Consider the following 19,205-nt stretch of genomic DNA (forward strand, 5'->3'; position numbering starts at 1 on the left):
GGTGTCTCCAAGACTGCCTAATTGAACATTAAATCCCATCCCCTATGAGGAGATGATGAGATTCCCTTATGCTAAATGCACCTAAACTAGAAAAGGGAACAAGTACTGTCCTAATTTCCCCCATCCCTCTTACATTCTAGCTTTTACATTGGGCCTAGAAGTTTTATGTTGATTCCTAAACTGTGGGAAGCTTATCCTGGGGATATGGAGGGAATTTCTCAGGACAAAGTCATGAAATTTATGAGCAGTCATTTAAACCTGTGATGTATAGGAACTTCTCACAGAGGGTGGTGAATCTCTGGATGGTTGTAGAGGCTGGATCATTGTGGGTGTTTAAAGAGGAATTCTTTTTACTACCTTGATGTAATTATGTATGGTATGATCTGTCAAAACAAAAGCTTTTCACTGCATCTCGGTTCATGAGACAATAGTAAACCAATACTTTTTCAAAATATCAAGGGACCGAAGACAATGAGGAACTGGCGCAGAAGAGGAGTTGAGGTCTGGGATAGATCATAGTGAATGGTGGGGCACCCTTAAGGGTCAAGTGGTTTACTCCTGTTCCAATCTTCTTATAGTTAAGAAAGTGCTCTGGGCTCTGTTTCATACACAGGAGAAATTGTCTTCAATTGGAGTTTTACTTGATGGGGGTGTGAAAGGAGAGAGTGGGTTTGGGGAGGCAGCAGGTATACAGGGAAGTAGGGGGAGGGTGGCTGCATGTAAAACATCTGGTATGGATATGCGGGAACCTGGTAATTCTGGAAGAGGAAATGCAATCAGGTTTGGGAACTGTTTAAACAATGAGTTAATCATCAAAGACCCCAGTTTAATCGGAATATATGTCATTACCATGGAAACACAGAGCCAAAAGGAACCATATGTTAAAGGAACAGACAGACATTGCACTGATTGTCGTAAATGATCTTGGTGACGTGCTGCAAATCCAGGACACCAGCAGTCCATGCCCTACTGTGCTAAACCTGAAAGATGATGGGATTCCAGCTCCAGTAAATAAAGGATTGCACTGTGTGTATTTGGAGCGCACATTCAATCTGATCTTGACTGTTGTTTTCTTCACAGCCTGAATCTTATTACTCCAGATAAAAATCCTTTACACGTTTTCACATTTTACATTGATCTGATTGCTGACCTTCAGATCCTGTCATTGCAATTATAAAAGTAAAATGCCTTTATTATTTTATAGAATTGATGGACAGGTTGTAATGTTCTGTCTTATCCTTTGGGATGTTCAAACATCAATCCCAGCGCTCCGAATGGTAATGATAGTGTTGACAGATCTTGAACTTCAGCTGTTCATCACTGTTAAAATTATTCAATGACAACTGAACTCAAGAGCTTGAAGAGGAAGAGTTAACTCATTCATTTTGAAGTTTTGGAAGAAAGAATTTAATTTGGCTTTTGTCATGAAGTTTTAAACTTTCAGCAATTTATCTGAGATAAACAAAGAATACCACATAATACTTCCATGTCCTCACCGGTTTTTACAGATGCACCAAAGAAAGCATACTATCTAGATGCATTACAGCTTGGTACGGCAACCGCTCTGCCCAAGATCTCAAGAAATTGCAGGTAGTTGTGAAGACGGCCAAGTCTATCACGAAAACCAGCCTCCCCTCCATGGTATCTGTCCACACTTCCCGCTGCCTCGGGAAAGCAGCTGACATAATCAAAGAACCCTCCCACCCTGGTCATTCTCTCTTCTCCCCTCTTCCATCAGGCAGAATATACAAAAGCATGAGAATACGTACCACCAGGCTCAAGTTATAAGACTCTTTAACAGACTCCTTGCACAATGAAGATGAATTCTTGATTTCCCAATCTAGCACGTTATGACCCTTGCACCTTAACTGTCAACCCGCACTGCACTTTCTCTGCAACTGTAACACTATACACTGCATTCTTTTTTTTCCCTTTTGTGCTACTTCGATGTACTTATGTATGAATTGATCTGGTTGGACGGCATGCTTCGTACATTCAGATAGCTTGGTACATGTGACAATAATAAACTAATTACCAACTATCGATAATACTATAAGGAATTGGGTGACACAGTGATACAGCAAGTAGAGCTGCTACCTCACAGCTCCAGCAGATGAGTTCGATCCTGACCTCGGGTACTGTCTGTGTGGAGGTTGCATCTTCACCCTGTACCCATGTGGGTGTCCCCTGAGTTCTCTTGTTTCCTCTCATGGCCCAAAGATGTGCCGGTTGGTAGGAGTATCAGGGAGAAGTTGATGGGCATGTGAGAGAAAATGGAACAGAGGGAAATAAGTGGAGGAGTGGAAATGTTCTGGAAGCTAGCACAGACTCAATGGGCTGAACTGTCTCCTATGTCATCAGAAAATGAGAAGATTTACAGAATTAATAACTTAATGGCAAAAGCCTAATATTAAAATAATGCCAAGATTACAGGGGTCAATGTCATCTGATCACAGACGGAGGTGTTACTCAGATAATGACGTAGCATATAATTAATGCTGCTATGCCAATAACATCAGGGAGATTGTAACCTGTCATATATTGGTCACGTTATCTGTGATGTCCTCTCTAATGACTGGCGTACATAGCCCAGGATTTTCTGAAGTCTAAACTGATATTTTATTCATGATATTTTATGCCTCTTTTATACTTTGGGTGCCAAGCCTGCTGTCCAAAGTTAAATGAGTTGCTACAAGCCATAATTTTATCGTAATTTGTGTGATGATTTTATATTTGTTCATTATTCACTAGGTGTTGATGTTATTGGTAGTCTTTGCCAATCTATATTAGCTCCTGAAATGAGTGGCTTGAAAGCTTTTCTCAGAAGCCGGTTAAGAGTCAACACATTACTGAGAGTCTGGAGTTACGTACGGACCAGATCAAGGAAGGACAGCAGATTTCACTTCTTTAGGGATGTTGGTGGATGAGGTAGATTCTTAATAAAAATCCAGTCATTTCATCATCATCATCACCGTTATCGATACTGGCTTTTTATTCCAGATTTAGTTACACCTGGATACAGTGGCAATGCTAGTTCAAGACAGGGTGGGGGTGATTGGGTAATGCCCCTGTCAATCAAACTTCCTAATCTCACTGCACGTTGGATTGAAGCATATAATACGTGTATGCATTTTTCTGGCAACATTATCCTGCTTTCATTGGGAGAGGTTGCTGTAGTTTCTTCCAAAAAATTTTGTTGCCTCTGCTTGTTGAAGAGGCTGTCACCTGACAACACTAAATCTGTTCAAACTACGTGGGCCCAGAAATACATCCTGCCTCCAAGTCGTTGAATAATCCAGTGTTGGTAAACTGGCAAATTGGTTTATTATTGTCACATGTACCAAGGTACAGTGAAACACTGTTTTGTATGCCATCCATACAGATCATTTCATCACATTACTACATCAAGGTAATACAAGGGAAAAGATAATAGAAGGTAGTGTTACAGTTACAGATAACATGCAGTGCAGGTAGACAATAAGGTGCAAGGCCATGACGAGGTAGATTGTGAGGTCAAGACTCCATCTTATTATATAAGATGTCCATTCATTGTCAATGGCAAAACCATTTATTTAATTACTTGAATTTAAATCCCTTACTGCACACTAGTCCAGTAACTTACTAACTATGGTCCCTACAAAAAGATTCATATAGCCAAGAGAATTATGACACAAATGGGTCATTATACAACAAATTGAGGCATTTTCACTCATTGCTTTAAGTATTGTATGATGTAAAGTATTGTTGAGTTCTTTCATGTAGAATACAAAGCAAGGTATTTTGAAGAATTTGAAGAACTCTTTGTGAATAAACATTTAACTAACCCATTAAAAACTTTTCTCCTGGGAATACTTTTGATGCATCTTCAAGGCACAAATAATGTTATTGGTTCAAGTTTCACCTTCAACAGAAAGCAATTCATCAAAAGGAATTTAACCTCTGGCATAAATATCCAATGTATTTCATTCTCTTCTTTACCTCTGCCAAGAAACACTCTTTCAGAAAGAAATCAAGAAAACCTTTAGATGCTGTGAACATTTGCTATATTCTACTTCAGATATATCCATCCAATTCTTGCAACCCTACAATTTTAACATGCCTTCTGGAAACTCAATCTTTCTCCTCTTGTCACTGCCTGTCCGCCTCTGAGAGGCTTTAAGTACCACTCCCAAAGTTTGGAGCTTATCATTTGCTGAGGCTTCCTTCCGAATGCTTGTCAAAAAGAGAACTTGCATTTATATAGCGGCTTGCATGACATTCTGAAGTGCTTTCCAGTTAGTAAGATACTTCAGAAGTGTAACCACTGTTACAATGTATATTTTGCATAAGAACAATGTATACATAGAAAAATTGCATAAATACAATGTTTTAATGATGTTCATTGAGGATTAAATATTGGGCAAGGCATTGAAGAGGACTTCTCTGCTCTGACTGGACAAGGCCGTGCAGTTTACCTGTGCATACATTGGCTATGTGCACTGAGTGCATTTTGCAATCATAGATACACTCCTAAAGTACTTCATTAGCTGAAAGCTCTTTAGAATGTCATGCAAGGCACCATATGAGACTTCTCAGAGACAGAGACTCCTCTGCTCTGACTGGACAAGGCTGTGTAGAATGAAAACAGCAACTTAGCAGTGAAGCCCTTCCTCAATAGGAATAGATCACAAAAAGGGTAATAAAGAAAAGTGGGTGAGAACTAGATGGAGAGGAGTACGCTTGTCACTGAAAAAAATGGGAACTATGCAGAAAATTGGGCGAGACAACAAGATAAGAAGGACAAAGGCAAGAAGGTGGTTTTAAGAACACAGAAATTCTAAAATGAAATAAGGCAAAATGCAGGGTAGAGAGAGAGGGATTGTGCCTTAATAGAGTCATTAATATAGCATGGAAACAGGCCCTTCAGCCCAACTCAACCATACTGATCATGGTGCACACCAAGCTAGTCCCAATTGCTTGCGTTTGGCCCATATCCCTCTAAACCTTTGTACTTGTCCAAATTTCTTTCAGATGTTATTATTGTATCTGCTTCAACCACTTTCTCTGGCAGCTCATTCCATATATGCACCACCCTCTGTGTGACGTTGCCGCCCCTCAGGTCCCTTTTAAATCTTTCCCCTCTCACCTTAAACCTATGCCCTCCAGTTTTTAGTTCCCCCTCCCTGGAAAAAGGACTGTGCGTTCACGCTATCTATATCCCTCATGATTTTATACTCAATACTTGTGTATACACCTTGATCACTTTACACTAAAATTAACTGCTTTTTTTTCTTTGTTCTAATTGTGTTCTTTCTTGTAAAAATTGTGTATAATTTATGTTTAATTTGTGTTTTTCTAGTGAATGCTGCTTATCTGATGCTATGTGCCTGTGATGCTGCTGCAAGTAAGTTTTTCATTGCACCTGTGCACACATGTACTTGTGCAGATGACAGTAAACTTGACTTTGACTTTGATACACATACTGTGTGTTTTGGAATGTTCTAACCTCACTTCACACATCACCCTAAACACCAGTGCATTTATATAGTGCTTTGGTGAGACAGAACCTGGAGTAAGGTATACAGTTTTGGTGTCCTCACCTAAACATGGAAATAGCTGCCATAGAGGAGAGCTGTGAAGATTCCCCAGACTGGCTCCACATAGATGAGGTAAATTCTTGACAACAATTCAGTCATTTCAACATCACCATGGCTTTTTATTCCAGATTTAGTTACAGCTCGATACAGTGGTAATGCTAGTTCAAGACAGAATGGAACTCAGCAGGTCAGGCAGCATCAGTGGAGGGCAGAGAGTTGTGGACACAGCCCAGCGTGTCACAGAAACCAGCCTCCCCTCCTTGAACTCTGTCTTTACCTCTCGCTGCCTTGGCAAAGCAGCCAGCATAAAGACCCCACCCACCTGGGTCATTCTCTCTTCTCTCCTCTTCCATCAGGTCGAAGATACAGGAGCCTGAGGGCACGTACCACCAGACTTAAGGACAGCTTCTACCCCACTGTGATAAGACTATTGAACAATTCCCTTATACGATGAGATGGACTATGACCTCACAATCTACCTTGTTGTGACCTTGCACCTTATTGCACTGCACTCTCTCTGTAGCTGTGACACTTTGTACTGTTATTGTTTTCACCTGTACTACATCAATGCACTCTGTACTAACTCAACGTAACTGCACTGTGTAATGAATTGACCTGTACAATGGGTATGCAAGACAAGCTTTTCCACTGTACCTCAGCACAATTGACAATAATAAACCAATACCAGTCGAGACCCGAAACATCGACTGTTTGTTTCCCTCCATAGGTGCTGCCAGACCTGCTGAGTTCCTCCAGCATTGTGTGTGTGTTGCTCCAGATTCCAGCATCTGCAGAATCTCTTGCATCAAGACAGTGTGGGGCTGATTGGGCAATGCCCTTGTCGAGGTGGGAAGATGGTGTGTTTCAGGGCTCACGCCCAACCATCAATTGAACGTTGGACAAATTCAATGTTCTCAGGTGACAGCCTATTCTACAAGCAGCGGAAACAGAACTTTTGGAAGAAACTACAGCAACCTGTCCCAATGAAAGCAGGATAATTTTGCCAGAAAAATGCATACACGCATTATATGCTTCAATCCAACTTTAGTCACCCACATACAGTCCGATCACTGATCTTGACTGACAGGGGATTGCCCAATCACCCTCACTGTCTTGAACTAGCATTACCACTGTATCCAGCTGTAACTAAATCTAGAATGAAAAGCCAGGGTCAGTATTGGCGGTGATGAAATGACTGGATGTTGTTAAGAATCTATCTCATCTACTAACATCCCCGGAGCCAGTCTGGGGCATCTTCAAGCTCTCCCTCAGTGGCACGTTTTGCTGCATGAGGTGAGACTGGATAGATTGGGACTGTACTCTCTAGAGTTTTGAAGAAAGAGGAAATCTCATTGAAGCTTAAAGCTGTAAGAAAATAGTAGAAGTAGGCCACTCGGCCCCTCAAGCCTGACCCGCCATTCAATATGATCATGGCTGATCTGCCCCAGGCCTCATCTCCTCTTCTGTACAATTCCCCCATCTCCCTCAGTTCCCTGAACTTTCAAAAAATTACTTACCTTTCCTTTAACTACCCCCCAATGATCCGGCCTCCACAACTCTCTGGGAGAGAGAATTCCAGAGATTCACCATCCTCTGCGAGATGAAGTCCCTACACACCACAGTATTAAATGCCCACCCTGTAATCTTGTACAATTCTCCTCCTTCAAGATTCTCCCACTAGTGAAAACATTTTGACATCTCCTCTATCTTACCCCTCAGGATCTTACAGATTTCTTACAGGCTGCATAGTCTGTATGCAGACAGAATGTTTCCACCAAGGGTCAGAATTTTAGAATAAGCTGTTGGCCATTCAAAATCCAGAGTAGGTGAAATGTCTTCTTACAGGGGGCAGTGAATATTTGAAATTCTCTCCCCCAAAGAACCGTGGAGGCTCAATCATTCATTGAAAGGACAGACTGGCACATTTCTAGATCTAAAGGAATTAAGGGATGTGGGGATAATGTTGGAAACTGGTGCTGAGTTGGAAGATCGGCAGTGCTGGATGACCAATTCCTAAATCTTATGTTCCTTCTGATCGTCTTTTGCGGAAATATTGAACAGATATTGACATAAAACAGTTAACATCTCTTTAACATGTTTTAACTATTTCGCACCGTGGTTGCAAAAATTTTAAACGAGGAAGAAAGTATTGGGAATGTTTCAATGCTATTTGATGTCAGCTCCAGCGAGCTTCGTCTTACCTCAATGAACAGCCCCGGTTTTTTCTTCAACTCCTCGCATTTTCTCTGCTTGCAGATCTGATGGCCCGTCTTGCGGTTCCTGCAGTTGCTACATTCCCCGCAGTTGTCCTTTCTGTTACAAGGGTGACAAACTCCACAGCGTTTGCGCTTCTTCTTCTGAGAGATGCTGGGCTCCGCCGGGCTTCGAAGGGTGGAAGGCATCATCGCGGTCTCCGCCTCAAAGTCCTCGTAACTGGACTTGGAATATTCGTCGGTCAGTGGCTGGTCTTCGGACCCTGCGCCGTCCTCAAGGAAGTCCTCGGATTTTGCCCTGATCTCCGTCTTGTCCACTTGTTTCATCTTCCTCATTGTTGCTTTCTTGGCTTTGGGGAAAACGAAGGCGATAGAAGCGGTGGAAGACTTTTTGGCGGATTTATTCTTTGCCTTTGAATTCTGGAGATCACCAACTAGCACCCCGACCGGCTTGATGAGCACCGGGCGCTCGGTTTTGGTTAGAAAAGAGTGCAGGACCAACTGGGTCAGCGATGCTGAGGTGTTCCCAGTGAGCTGGGAGCTTTCCCCATTCAACTGATGATCCAGGTTTCTCCCTGGTTGCACGCTACTGATGCCCAACGAATGTCCTTCCTCTTCTCCCAGCCACTGCTGGTCTTTCTCTTCCCTCAATGCACTGTCAAGGGGTTCCGTGGGGTTCAGCATGTTCAAGCATCATCTACAACAGCCCAGAACAAGTATGCATGCTTCAACGGAGGAAGGTGCTCCTACATAGTCCTTCACGAGCCTTTGGAACCATGGCTACTTTCACCCTGACCGAGAGTGTCATCCGAGGTGGGTTGGAAGTTCTGAAACAAAAGTAAAGTTCAAAACATCAGCCAAAGTTGAGATGCGGGTGATAAGACAGCAAACTTTCGCCCCAAGTTTTCTCCTCCCGCCGGAGTTTCACCTTCTAGGGGTTGGGGAATGGTGAGGGGAGACGGGGGGGGGGGGGGTGTCTCCTCAATCCTGGGCGACTCCCCTGTCCGCTGAGTGCGGCAGAAACTCACTCCAGGTTTGGAAACTGGTTCACAAGTTCGTGGTCGTGGGAGCTGTGGAAGCGCGCAGTGGCGCAGCTGGTAGAGCGGCTGCCGCACAACGCGAGAGACCCGGGTTCAATCCCAACCTCTGGTGCTGTTTGTACGTGTCCTCTCCAGTAGGTAACACCGGCTGCAATGGTTGGTTGTCCTCATGGACTCGATGAGCCGAAGGGCCCATTTCAGTGCCCTATCCCTCCGTCACTCTCTGCATAAGGGAGCCCTGACCCGTAAATGAAAGACCATCAAGAGACATCTTATACACCCGACTCCTGTACCACAAAACAGCGAGAATTGGAAAGAGGACCCAGAAAGGATAGTGTTGTCCTTTCTGGCAGGGAGGGAGGCCATTCAACCCATCACGACTGTACCTGCTCCATACACGAGCTATCTAACTAGCCTCAGTCCTGCTCTCCCAACACTCATCCAGTGAACTGTACAACTGAATCCACGCCAGTGTGAAAAGTTTCTTTTTCTCATGTCACCTAGGGGTTCCTCATTCTGTGCTCCCTGGTCCATCCAACATGATCTTAAATGTCTCTATGAGCTCCTCACAACCTCCTCTGTTCCAAGGATGACAATCCAGCTTCTCCACAACGTCTATGGAACCATTTTGGGAAATCTCTCCTGCACCATCTCCAAAACCTTCACATCTTTCCTAAAGTGTTTCCCACAACTGGATACAGTACAACAGTTGTGGCAGTACCAGAGTACAGGCTCGTTATGACTTCCTTGCTTTTCTACCCTATACTTCTATTTATAAAGCTCTTCAACTTACTCTCTTGTGCTCTCATGCCCTTTGATATTTCTTGTCATTAACCTGCCACAAAGGGTAATTTACAGTGGCCATTTAACCAATCAGCATGTCCTTGGGATGTCGGACAAAAGCAGAGCCCCAAGAGGAAATCTACAGTCACAAGGAGAGGATGCAAACTCCACACAGACAGCACTGGAGGTCAGGATCAAACCCATTGCAGTGTCGATGTCAAAGGACGGGAAGTACCGATTTTGGATTGTCCGGATTCAGTGAAGAATTGTTATTCTTTATCAAATATCTGCTGCAGTGTAGGAGTGTGGGAGAGCACCCCATGTGACTTGTGGCCTGATTGGTCAATAGAACTGACCCTGGTCCCTCAGATGCGAGGTTGACGCCGGAAGCGTGCTGACACTTGCCCCCAGAACACTCTACGCAAAAGATGGATTTCACTGTGTGTTTCGATGTACATGTGACTAATAAAGATATCTTAATCTTATCTTAACTATTGTGCCACCAATCTCCCCAGCAATGAACAGGCACTTGCAGTAGCTTTTAAGACCTCAGCATTAAAGGACTTCACAACTAACATTTGGAATTACTGTTGAATGCAGTTAATCTGGCGGGTGAATTCCCCACTGCAAGTTCCAAACATGATAATCAGGTAAATGACAAATTAAGCTTGGAGACACCAGCGGCTGCAGGTGCTGAATCTGGAGCAACACCCAAACTGCTGGAGGAACAGCGGGTCAGGCAGCATCTGTGGAGGGAAATGGACAGTCGACATCAACTGTCCACTTCCCTCCATGGATGCTTCCTGACCTGCTGAGTTCCTCCAGAAGATTGGCTGTTGCAACAAATTAAGCTTTGCATTTTTACTGGCATTAGTTGAGGACCCCAGTGTTCAACTACATGGAACATTTTACATCCACGTGAGACAGACCATTTTAGTACAAGCCATCCTGAGGATTGTACCTTCAATAGCACTGAAGTACCTGCCAGTGTAGTGCACTCAAATCTTGAAGGTTGTAACCCACATTCTATACTCCAGAGGCAACAAGCTGTGGCTGAAACATTGGCATGTCGTTGGGAATGCTAATTTCACTTCTGCTTCCAGACAAGCAAAAGGTCTACACTGATCATGCGTTATGGAGCAATCCCTCTCTTTTGTTTAAATCTATCGAAACCGTTTTGCACCAGCAAACTAAATTGCGAAATGGATTAAAACTTCCCTTCCTCAATCAACATGATAGGAAAAATCCTTAAAGGATATCACCAATAACACCATTGTTTCAGTCCGCAGTGCGGCCTATGTAAAAAGCAACAGAAGCACAGTGGCACAGCAAGTAGACCTGCTGCCTTACAGCACCGGTGATCTGGGTTCAGTCCTGGCCTTGGATGCTGTGTGTGGAGTTTTCACTGTGACAGCTTGCAGTTTGGTAGGTTAATTGACCACATCCCAAAGACATGCGGGTTGGTAGGTTAGTTGATAGGTAAATTGCCTCTAGTGTGTAGGTCAGTGATAAAGTCTGAGGGGAGTTACTGTGAACATGGGCAGAATAAAATGGGATTAGTACAGGATTAGTGCAAACAGGTGTTTGATAGTCAGTGCAGATTTGGTGGGCTGAAGGGCCATATGACTCTATGAACATTATTCATTCCCTGCTTGTGTAATGTTACTTGCAGCATTTCTCAAGGAAAGCATGCAGATGAACATAGAACAGTACAGTACAGAACAGGCCCTTTGGCCCACGATGTTGTGCCATCATAGCTAATCCCTCCTAAGTACAGAAAGATGAACATAGAACAGTACAGTACAGAACAGGCCCTTTGGCCCACGATGTTGTGCCGTCATAGCTAATCCCTCCTAAGTACAGAACGCCCATATCCCTCCATTTTTCTCTCATTCATGTGCCCGTCCAAGCCCCTCTTAAAAGCCCCCAATGAATTTGCCTCCACCACCCTATCAGGCAACGCATCCCAGGCATCCACCACTCTCTCAGTAAAAAATGTACCCCCCACATCTCTTCTGAACCTTCCCCCTCTCACCTTCAATGCATGCCCTCTGGTATTGGATCGCTCAATAATGGGAAAAAGATATTGCTTGTCCACCCTGTCTATGCCCCTCAATTGTATACTCTTCCAACAGATCACCCCTCAGCCTCCGCCGCTCCAGAGAAGAGAGCCTGTTTGTCCAGCCTCTCCTGATAGCACATGCCCTCCAATCCAGGCAGCATCCTAGTAAACCACCTCTGCACCCTCCCTAAAGCCTCAACATCCTTCCTATAGTGACGTGACCAGAATTGCATGCAATAGTCTAAATGCGATTCTATAGAGATGCATCATAACTTCACAGAGATCATAGAGAGTTAGAAAATTTACAACAAAGAAGCAGGCATTTTGACCTATCATGTCCATGCTGGTCAAGAAAGAACCTGTCTAGACAAGTCACACCTACACCACACGATCCATAAACTTTCCTTTCCTTTAATTTCTAGGAGTATGACAATGTGTGGAAGGTGTGTAGGAGGATAAACAAGGTACATAACTTGGGTATGAGATACAGTATGATAATGTATATAATATCAGTTGCATGAGGGACACCACACACAAAAGAACAGAAGGTATGCCAATGTGCACTACATAAGTAGAATCTTGGAATTTTAGAATGCTTACAGCACAGAAGGCAGCCATTTGGCCCATTATGTCTGAACTAGCTCTCACCTAGAGCAACAGATACACAAGAGACTGCAAATGCTGGAATCTAGAGCAACAATCAGGACTGATACAAGATTTCAACAATTCCTTTCCCCTCACAGATGCTGCTCGATCCGCTGAGTTCGTCCAGCAGATTGCTTGTTGGTCTACCAGAGCAACTCTGTTTCTACCCACCAGCCTCTTCTCCATGGCCTTGCAAATATTTCCTCACTGTATATTTATCCAAACCCCTCTTGAAGGTCACAATGGAACCTGCATCCACCACATCTACAGGCAGGCATTCCAGATTCCATATACATGCTACGCAAGGAAGTTTTCCCTCGTGTCACTCTTAATTATCTTCTCCTTTATTTTGTATCTGCAACCTCTAATCCTCAACTCCTCTAACAGGAACAACATCCCACTATGCACTCTATCCAGATCTCTCCTCATTTGGTATACTCCTAACAAATCTTCCATCAGCTTTGCGTTCTTCAAAGAAAACAGTCCCAGACTGTTTATTCTCACAACTTTAATCCCTCATTGTTTTTTTGTAAATTTTTTCTGGGCCCTCTCTGATGCCTGGAGGCAGGACCAGTGAATCATACAGGCTCAGTATAACTTTCTGGGTATATATGATATGCCACTAATGATAAATCCCAGAACTGTATATGCCTCTCTAATCACTCTCATAACCTGCCCTGCCACTTTCAATGATGTGAGCAAACATTCCCCCCAGATCCCTCTGTTCCTGCACCCCTTTTAGGACAGTATCTTTGATTCTTTATTAACTCTCGTCATTCTTCCTCCCAAAATACATCACCTCACACTTCTCCACATTAAACTTCATCTACCACGCATTTGCCCGTTCCACCATTGGTTATGTCCTACTGCAGCCTCTCACTTTCCTCTTCAGTTTGGAAATCCACTTTGGAAATCATAGCTGCACCCTCCAGTCTACATGACTAATACTGATGATAAACAACAATAGCCCAACACTGACCCAGGGGTCTGCCACTCTTCACTTTCCTTCAGTCTGAAAAACAACCATTCACCAGGACCCTCTGCTGTCTGTTGCACAACCAGCTTCCTAGCCTTGCCATCATTCTCCCTTTTATGCCACGTGCTTCAGCTTTGCTGATAAGCCTGTTATGTGGCACCTTATAAAAAGCCTTCTGGAAGTCCCTGTACACCAAATCAATTTTATTTGTTACCTCACTAAAAACTCAGTCAAATTGGTTAAACACAATTTGCCTTTAATAAATCCATGCTAGCTTGGTTTAATTAATCCACTTCCCTCCAGGTGACTATTAATCCTGTCCCAGGTCAACATTTCTAAAAGTTTTCCTACCACTGAGGTTAAACTGACTGCCTGTATTCCTACTCTTTCATTCCCTGTTCTGGCGAAGGGTCCCAGACCTGAAATATTACTTGTTCCACTTTCCACAGATGCTCTGAAATAAGCAGGTTTGGTTTATTTCAGATTTCCAGCTTCTTCAGGGTTCTGATATCCATTGCCTTTCATTGCTGGCCTTTCCTCACTCCCTTTTTTTGAACAAGGTTGTAACGTTAGCTCCTCTCCAGTCCTCTGGCACTATTCCCATAACCAAAGAAGTTTATGGTCAACTTCCCCCCATAAGTCCCTTTTCATCTTAGGATGCATCCTGTTTGGTCCTGGTGACTTACCTACTTTAAGTTCAGAAAATATTCTAACACAGTTTTGTTCATATCCAGTGTCCATTATTACTTAGGATGCTGCATCTTCCTTTGTAAAAAAAAGATGGAAAGTACTCATTTAGTACCTTAACAGTGCCCTCAGCATCCATGTGCAAGTTCTCATTTTTGTCCTTAATGGGCCCCACTCCTCCAAGTACTACCCTTTTGCTATCTATATACCTGTAGAGCCCTTTTGGATTCCCATTTAGGTTGGCAGCTAATTGTTTCTCAAATATTCTCTGTGCCTCTCCTGCTTTAATTTCCACTTTCTCTCTGACTCTTTTGTAATCAGGTTGTCTCTCGCTGCTATTTACAATCCTACGCTTGTCACAACCAGCTTCATGTGTTGCTTTATTGTCGTCTATATCTCTTACCACCCAGGGAGCTCTGGACTTTTTTATTCTTCTTTTGTCCCTCATACATAGGTGCCTAAATCATCTCTTTCCTACAGGAAGTTCATTGTTCTGGCACAGGTTTTGCCTGTCAATGTTTAGTTTCCTCAGACAGATCCACTGTAATTCATTTAATTATTTTTAATTTGAATTAGAAGTTTTAACTATGTACACAATATGCATATAAAGTTTGGTAATCAACACAATATAAGTAGCATTATAACAATGTACCCAATATAGGTTTGAGGTGTGACAATGCATAAAATATAATTAGAAAGAATGGTAATGTATAAGGGATGGTAATGAACACTATGTGTGCAATCAAGGCAATATACATGAATAAGTAGAAGATATGGAAATGTATCCAACATGACCATGAGGAATGGCACTGTATACAAATATATAGAACATACAACAATGTACACAATATGAATAGTAGATATGGTCATGCATCCTGTATCAGTAGCAGTACATCATTCTACACCATATGCTTTTGAGCTATGGCAATGCACACAATCTTAGTAGAAGGTAAGACAAGATGTAAGATTTCTTTATCAGTCACATGTACATCGAAACACACAGTGAAATGCATCTTTTTGAGTGCTCTGGGGGCAGCCCACAAGTGTCGACACGCTTCCGATGCCAACACAGCATGCCCACAACTTCCTAACCAGTACGGTCTTTGGAATGTGGGAAGAAACCAGAGCACCCGGAGGAAACCCATGCAGACACGGGGAGAACGTACAAACTCCTTACAGACAGCGGCGGGAATTGAACCCGGGTCGCTGGCGCTGTAATAGCGTTACGCCAACCGCTGCACTACCGTCCCTGTAGGTCAATGTACACAATATACACAAGAGTCCTTAGAGGCACCTTCCAAACCCACCACCTCTACCAGCTAGAAGGACAAGGGCAGAAAAAGCACGGGGAACACCACCCCCTGGAAGTTGCCCTCCGAGCCGCGCACCGTCCGAACTCGGAAATATATCGCCGTTCCTTCACCGTCGCTGGGTTGAAATCCTGGAACTCTCTCCCAAACCACAGTTCAAGAAGGCAGCTCACCACCGCTTTCTCAAGAGCAACTAGGGATGGGCAATTAACTGCTGGCTCAGCCTGTGAAGCCCACATCCCTTGAATGAATGTAAAACAATGGGTAACAGGATAGATGTGCATGATATGTTTTTGAGGAATGGCAATGCATAAAGGACATAGTAAGTATGGAAATATGTACATGGTTTGGCAATGCACACAATATGAGGTGAGTGTCAATTTATACCGAGTATATTACATGGTAATGATCGTATTACATGTTATGGCAATGCTTACTAAAATAGTGGGAGATAATAGACAAAAGGTGAGGAGATGTGACGATGTGAACAATATGAGCAGAAGATACAGAAAAGTATACAGGTAAGTCAGAGGCAAGACAGCACACACAATGAGTAGGTTGTGTGAGAATGTACCCTATATGGGAACAGTACGGAGTGTGGCAATGCACGCTGTTAGAATATATATTCATTTTGTGTACATTTCCATATAAGGTTTGGCAGTGTGCACAAGTGAGTTGGAAGTATGGCAAAGTGCACCATATGAACACAAGTTAGGGCATTGTACTGTAGGAGTCCATGGTGCGTCAAGCAGAAGATCCAAAAGCCTGAGAGCAGGAACCACCAGATTCAGTAACCAGACTCTTGAACAGACTCTCATACACTAAAAGATGAACTCTTGATCTCCCAACCTACCTCATTGTGGCCCTAGCACTCTGTCTGCCTGCACTGTACTTTCTCTGTAACTGCGACACTATATTCTGCATTCTGTTTTCTTTTGACTTCCTTGATGTGTAGCATGACCTGTCTGGATGGCATGCAAAACAAAAGCTTTTCACTGTATCTCGGTACATGTGACAATAATAAACCAAGACCAATGTACCCAGTATGGGCAGCAGAACAGCACTGTGGCAAATATGTGCAGTCACAGAGTCATACAGCACAGAAACAGCCCTCCAACCCAACCCTTGCAGTCCTGATGAAGGATCTCGGCCCGCAACGTTGACTGTTTCTTTCCCTCCATGGATGCTGCCTGACCCGCTGAGTTCCTCCAGCACTTTTTGTGTACTGCTTCAGATTCCAGCATCTGCAGAATTTCTTATGTCAATGACAACCATCAGTCACCCATCTCCACTTATCCCATTTGCCAGCACTTGGTCTGTCGCCTTCTATTGCCCTGGCAGTTCAAGTGCTCCTCCAGACACTTCTTAAGTGTGAGAGTACCTGCTTCTATCACCCACTCGGTCAGCACGTTGCAAGATATGGCAACCAAACGCAATACAAATAGAACGTGCGACAATAGAAGCAAGTTGAGTACAAGACAATGCGCACAGTTTGTGTACGGCAATGTACACAAGTCAGTACGAGGACGGGCAATACGTAAAATTGAGTTGAAGGCATCCCGGTGTTCACAGTGTGAGAAGATAGAGCAGTGTACACAATGTGAGTAGAAGGGCTTCCAATGTACTTTGTATGAGGAGAATGCTCGGCAATCCATTCAATACAACCCTACATGGCTATTTCTTATAGAAGTGCCAGCAGCAGCATTTCCGTGTAAAACTTGGACCGTGGTCTCCTTTGACGCTTTTGTATGACCCCCTCCCCACCACCCCACTCCTTGTTCGGGGGCTGTTGGCGACACCAATTCTGTATACAGATGGAACTGGGGAATAGTTGTTTCCCCCGCTTGAAGCATTGGTTCCAACTAACTAACCCAGGACAGTAGAAGTTTCATCAGACCTCAGTAACAACGTGTACCGGGGAGCACTCTGTCGGTGAAAGGTTAGTGATGGGGGTTCGGAGGCGGCACCATTGGGGAGGTGTCCGCCTGTGGTGAGAGGCAGTAGCCCACTCGCCTTTCTCAATTCGCCTCCAACTAACAGATTGCGTGGGTGTGCTGGCGTTGAACAAACTACTTTAGATCGGCTACAGGAAGCTGCCAAATTGGGATCCGGGAACAATTCCTTCTCGGGACTGTTATTATGAAATCCTTTTTTTACTGTTGATCCTTTAACACAAGCCCTGCAGCGAATGCCCTTGGCGGGAGACACTCGCTTTCCACGAAGTCCTGCGAGCACCGATGTGTGTGTGTGTGTGTGTGTGTGTGTGTGTGTGTGTGTGTGAGAGAGAGAGAGAGAGAGAGAGAGAGAGCGCCTGTGACTGAGTCTGCTGCCTTTGTTCCCTCAGAGCCGACAAACCCCCTCCTCCCTCTCACCGTCCAGCGCCGGGTTATTAAAATGTTCACTTACTTAAGTCCATTGATTAATGTAGAACACTTAAAATCAGTTTAATAACCACACACACGTGAGTGTGCGCATACTCCCAACAGTTGAAAGAACCTCCACCCCATAACCAACAATGCCTCTGTAACAAAGCCAGTTAGCCCAGGATCAAGATGCGAGGCCAGCCCCGTTAAAATGGGGGACCCCCTCCCCTCTCTGTCTCCCTCCACTTTGAGAGGAATAACAGTACTGGAATGATTGCTTTGCAGGAGAGAGTTGCCGGGAAAAAAAAGTTACAGCGCTCTCTTAAAACCCCAATCTCGGCACGTGGCTGGGTGGGGAAGCCTTAACAAAGTGCCAAACTTTAAAAGTAAGCTCCAACATCTCCGTGGCGCACCGTTCCAACACAACTGACTCGCAAACCCCTAACGTTAACACACAGAACGGGGAAGGGCGGCCAAACACCGGCTGCCATTGAGTCTGAAACAATAGAATGGAATTGCAAATTTAATCGCCAAGGCCCGCGGTGCAAAGACTCTGCGACTTAAGTATAGTCCACAATACACATTAAGGCTCAACAACTAAATCGACTTTTGTTCTGCCGCCGCGTCTTTGCCAATTTCGCGCTTTTGACACTCGTCCGTTTCACTGAATTTCACACCCGCTTTTGCTGTGGTGTGAGATTCGCTTTGAAGAAAGCGGCGTGGATTTTTTTTGTGTAAATCGCGTTCTGTGTTAGGAGATGCACGCTGCAATGTGCAGAAATCAACGCGCTCTACAACGGGGGAAGGAAAAGACCGAAGAAAACTCGACTTACCGGCTGCCTTTGTGTGTTTGTGAGAGTGGAATCAAATCACATTATTCCCGTTTGGAAAAAGTGCAAGTGATGATTTGGAAAGTCTGGTCAGGAGAAAGGATGAAAGAGCTCCGAGTAACGTGCTGCACGTCGCAAGTGTCAGCCACAAAGGAAGCGCAAGGGACCGAGTGATTAAGGGAAAACAGTTTTGTGTGGAACGCACTCACTGCTCGGCCCAGTTCTCGCAGCCCGGACCAAAGGAGGTTAATGGATAAGAGCCGTCGCTTGGAAACTGTGAAACGGAACAGATTGCTGACGGGGGGATCATTACTATAGGGCTTCCTGACTAGTAAGGGGAGAGAGACCTTTATCTCCAGCGCGCAGCTACAGCCCCACAATGCAAATCCATGATGCCGGCTGTAAACTTTTAATGCACGCGTGTCAAACACTCCCCACGTTGTTCACGGGGTCCTCTACTAATGCCTCTTTGCAAATGCGTCTCAGTGTAAATGTAAATTTAAATGCATTAATTAACCCCCACCCCCGGCAGCGAAACACGGACTCCCTATTCCCTGGAATTGTTCTGGGAAAGTGGACGTGATGTTGGAACCTAAAATGCGACCGAAGCAGGAACCTACTTTGGGAGAGCGTTTACTTCGGTTCGCCGTCTGCTTACTTGGCGATTAATGATGGAAGCAAGCGTGATCTTCTTGCCCAGAAAGTACTTATCTGATCGCA

General features: G+C 44.2%; 1 protein-coding gene across 1 annotated transcript in view; it reads right to left on the reverse strand.

Annotated features, from left to right (window-relative positions):
* Positions 1-18,776, reverse strand: part of LOC127584136 (methylcytosine dioxygenase tet3-like) — a 259,452-nt gene extending 240,676 nt beyond the window's left edge. The window contains exons 1-2 of the mRNA XM_052040712.1: positions 18,489-18,776; positions 7,778-8,616 (exon numbers count right to left, since the gene is read on the reverse strand). Coding sequence (XP_051896672.1) covers positions 7,778-8,473 — 696 coding nt within the window. The 5' untranslated portion in view covers positions 8,474-8,616; positions 18,489-18,776. The remainder of the gene's footprint in view (positions 1-7,777; positions 8,617-18,488) is intronic.
* Between the last annotated feature and the right edge of the window lie 429 nt (positions 18,777-19,205).

This window comes from Pristis pectinata, chromosome 29, assembly GCF_009764475.1.
Source record: "Pristis pectinata isolate sPriPec2 chromosome 29, sPriPec2.1.pri, whole genome shotgun sequence".
Taxonomy (NCBI): domain Eukaryota; kingdom Metazoa; phylum Chordata; class Chondrichthyes; order Rhinopristiformes; family Pristidae; genus Pristis; species Pristis pectinata.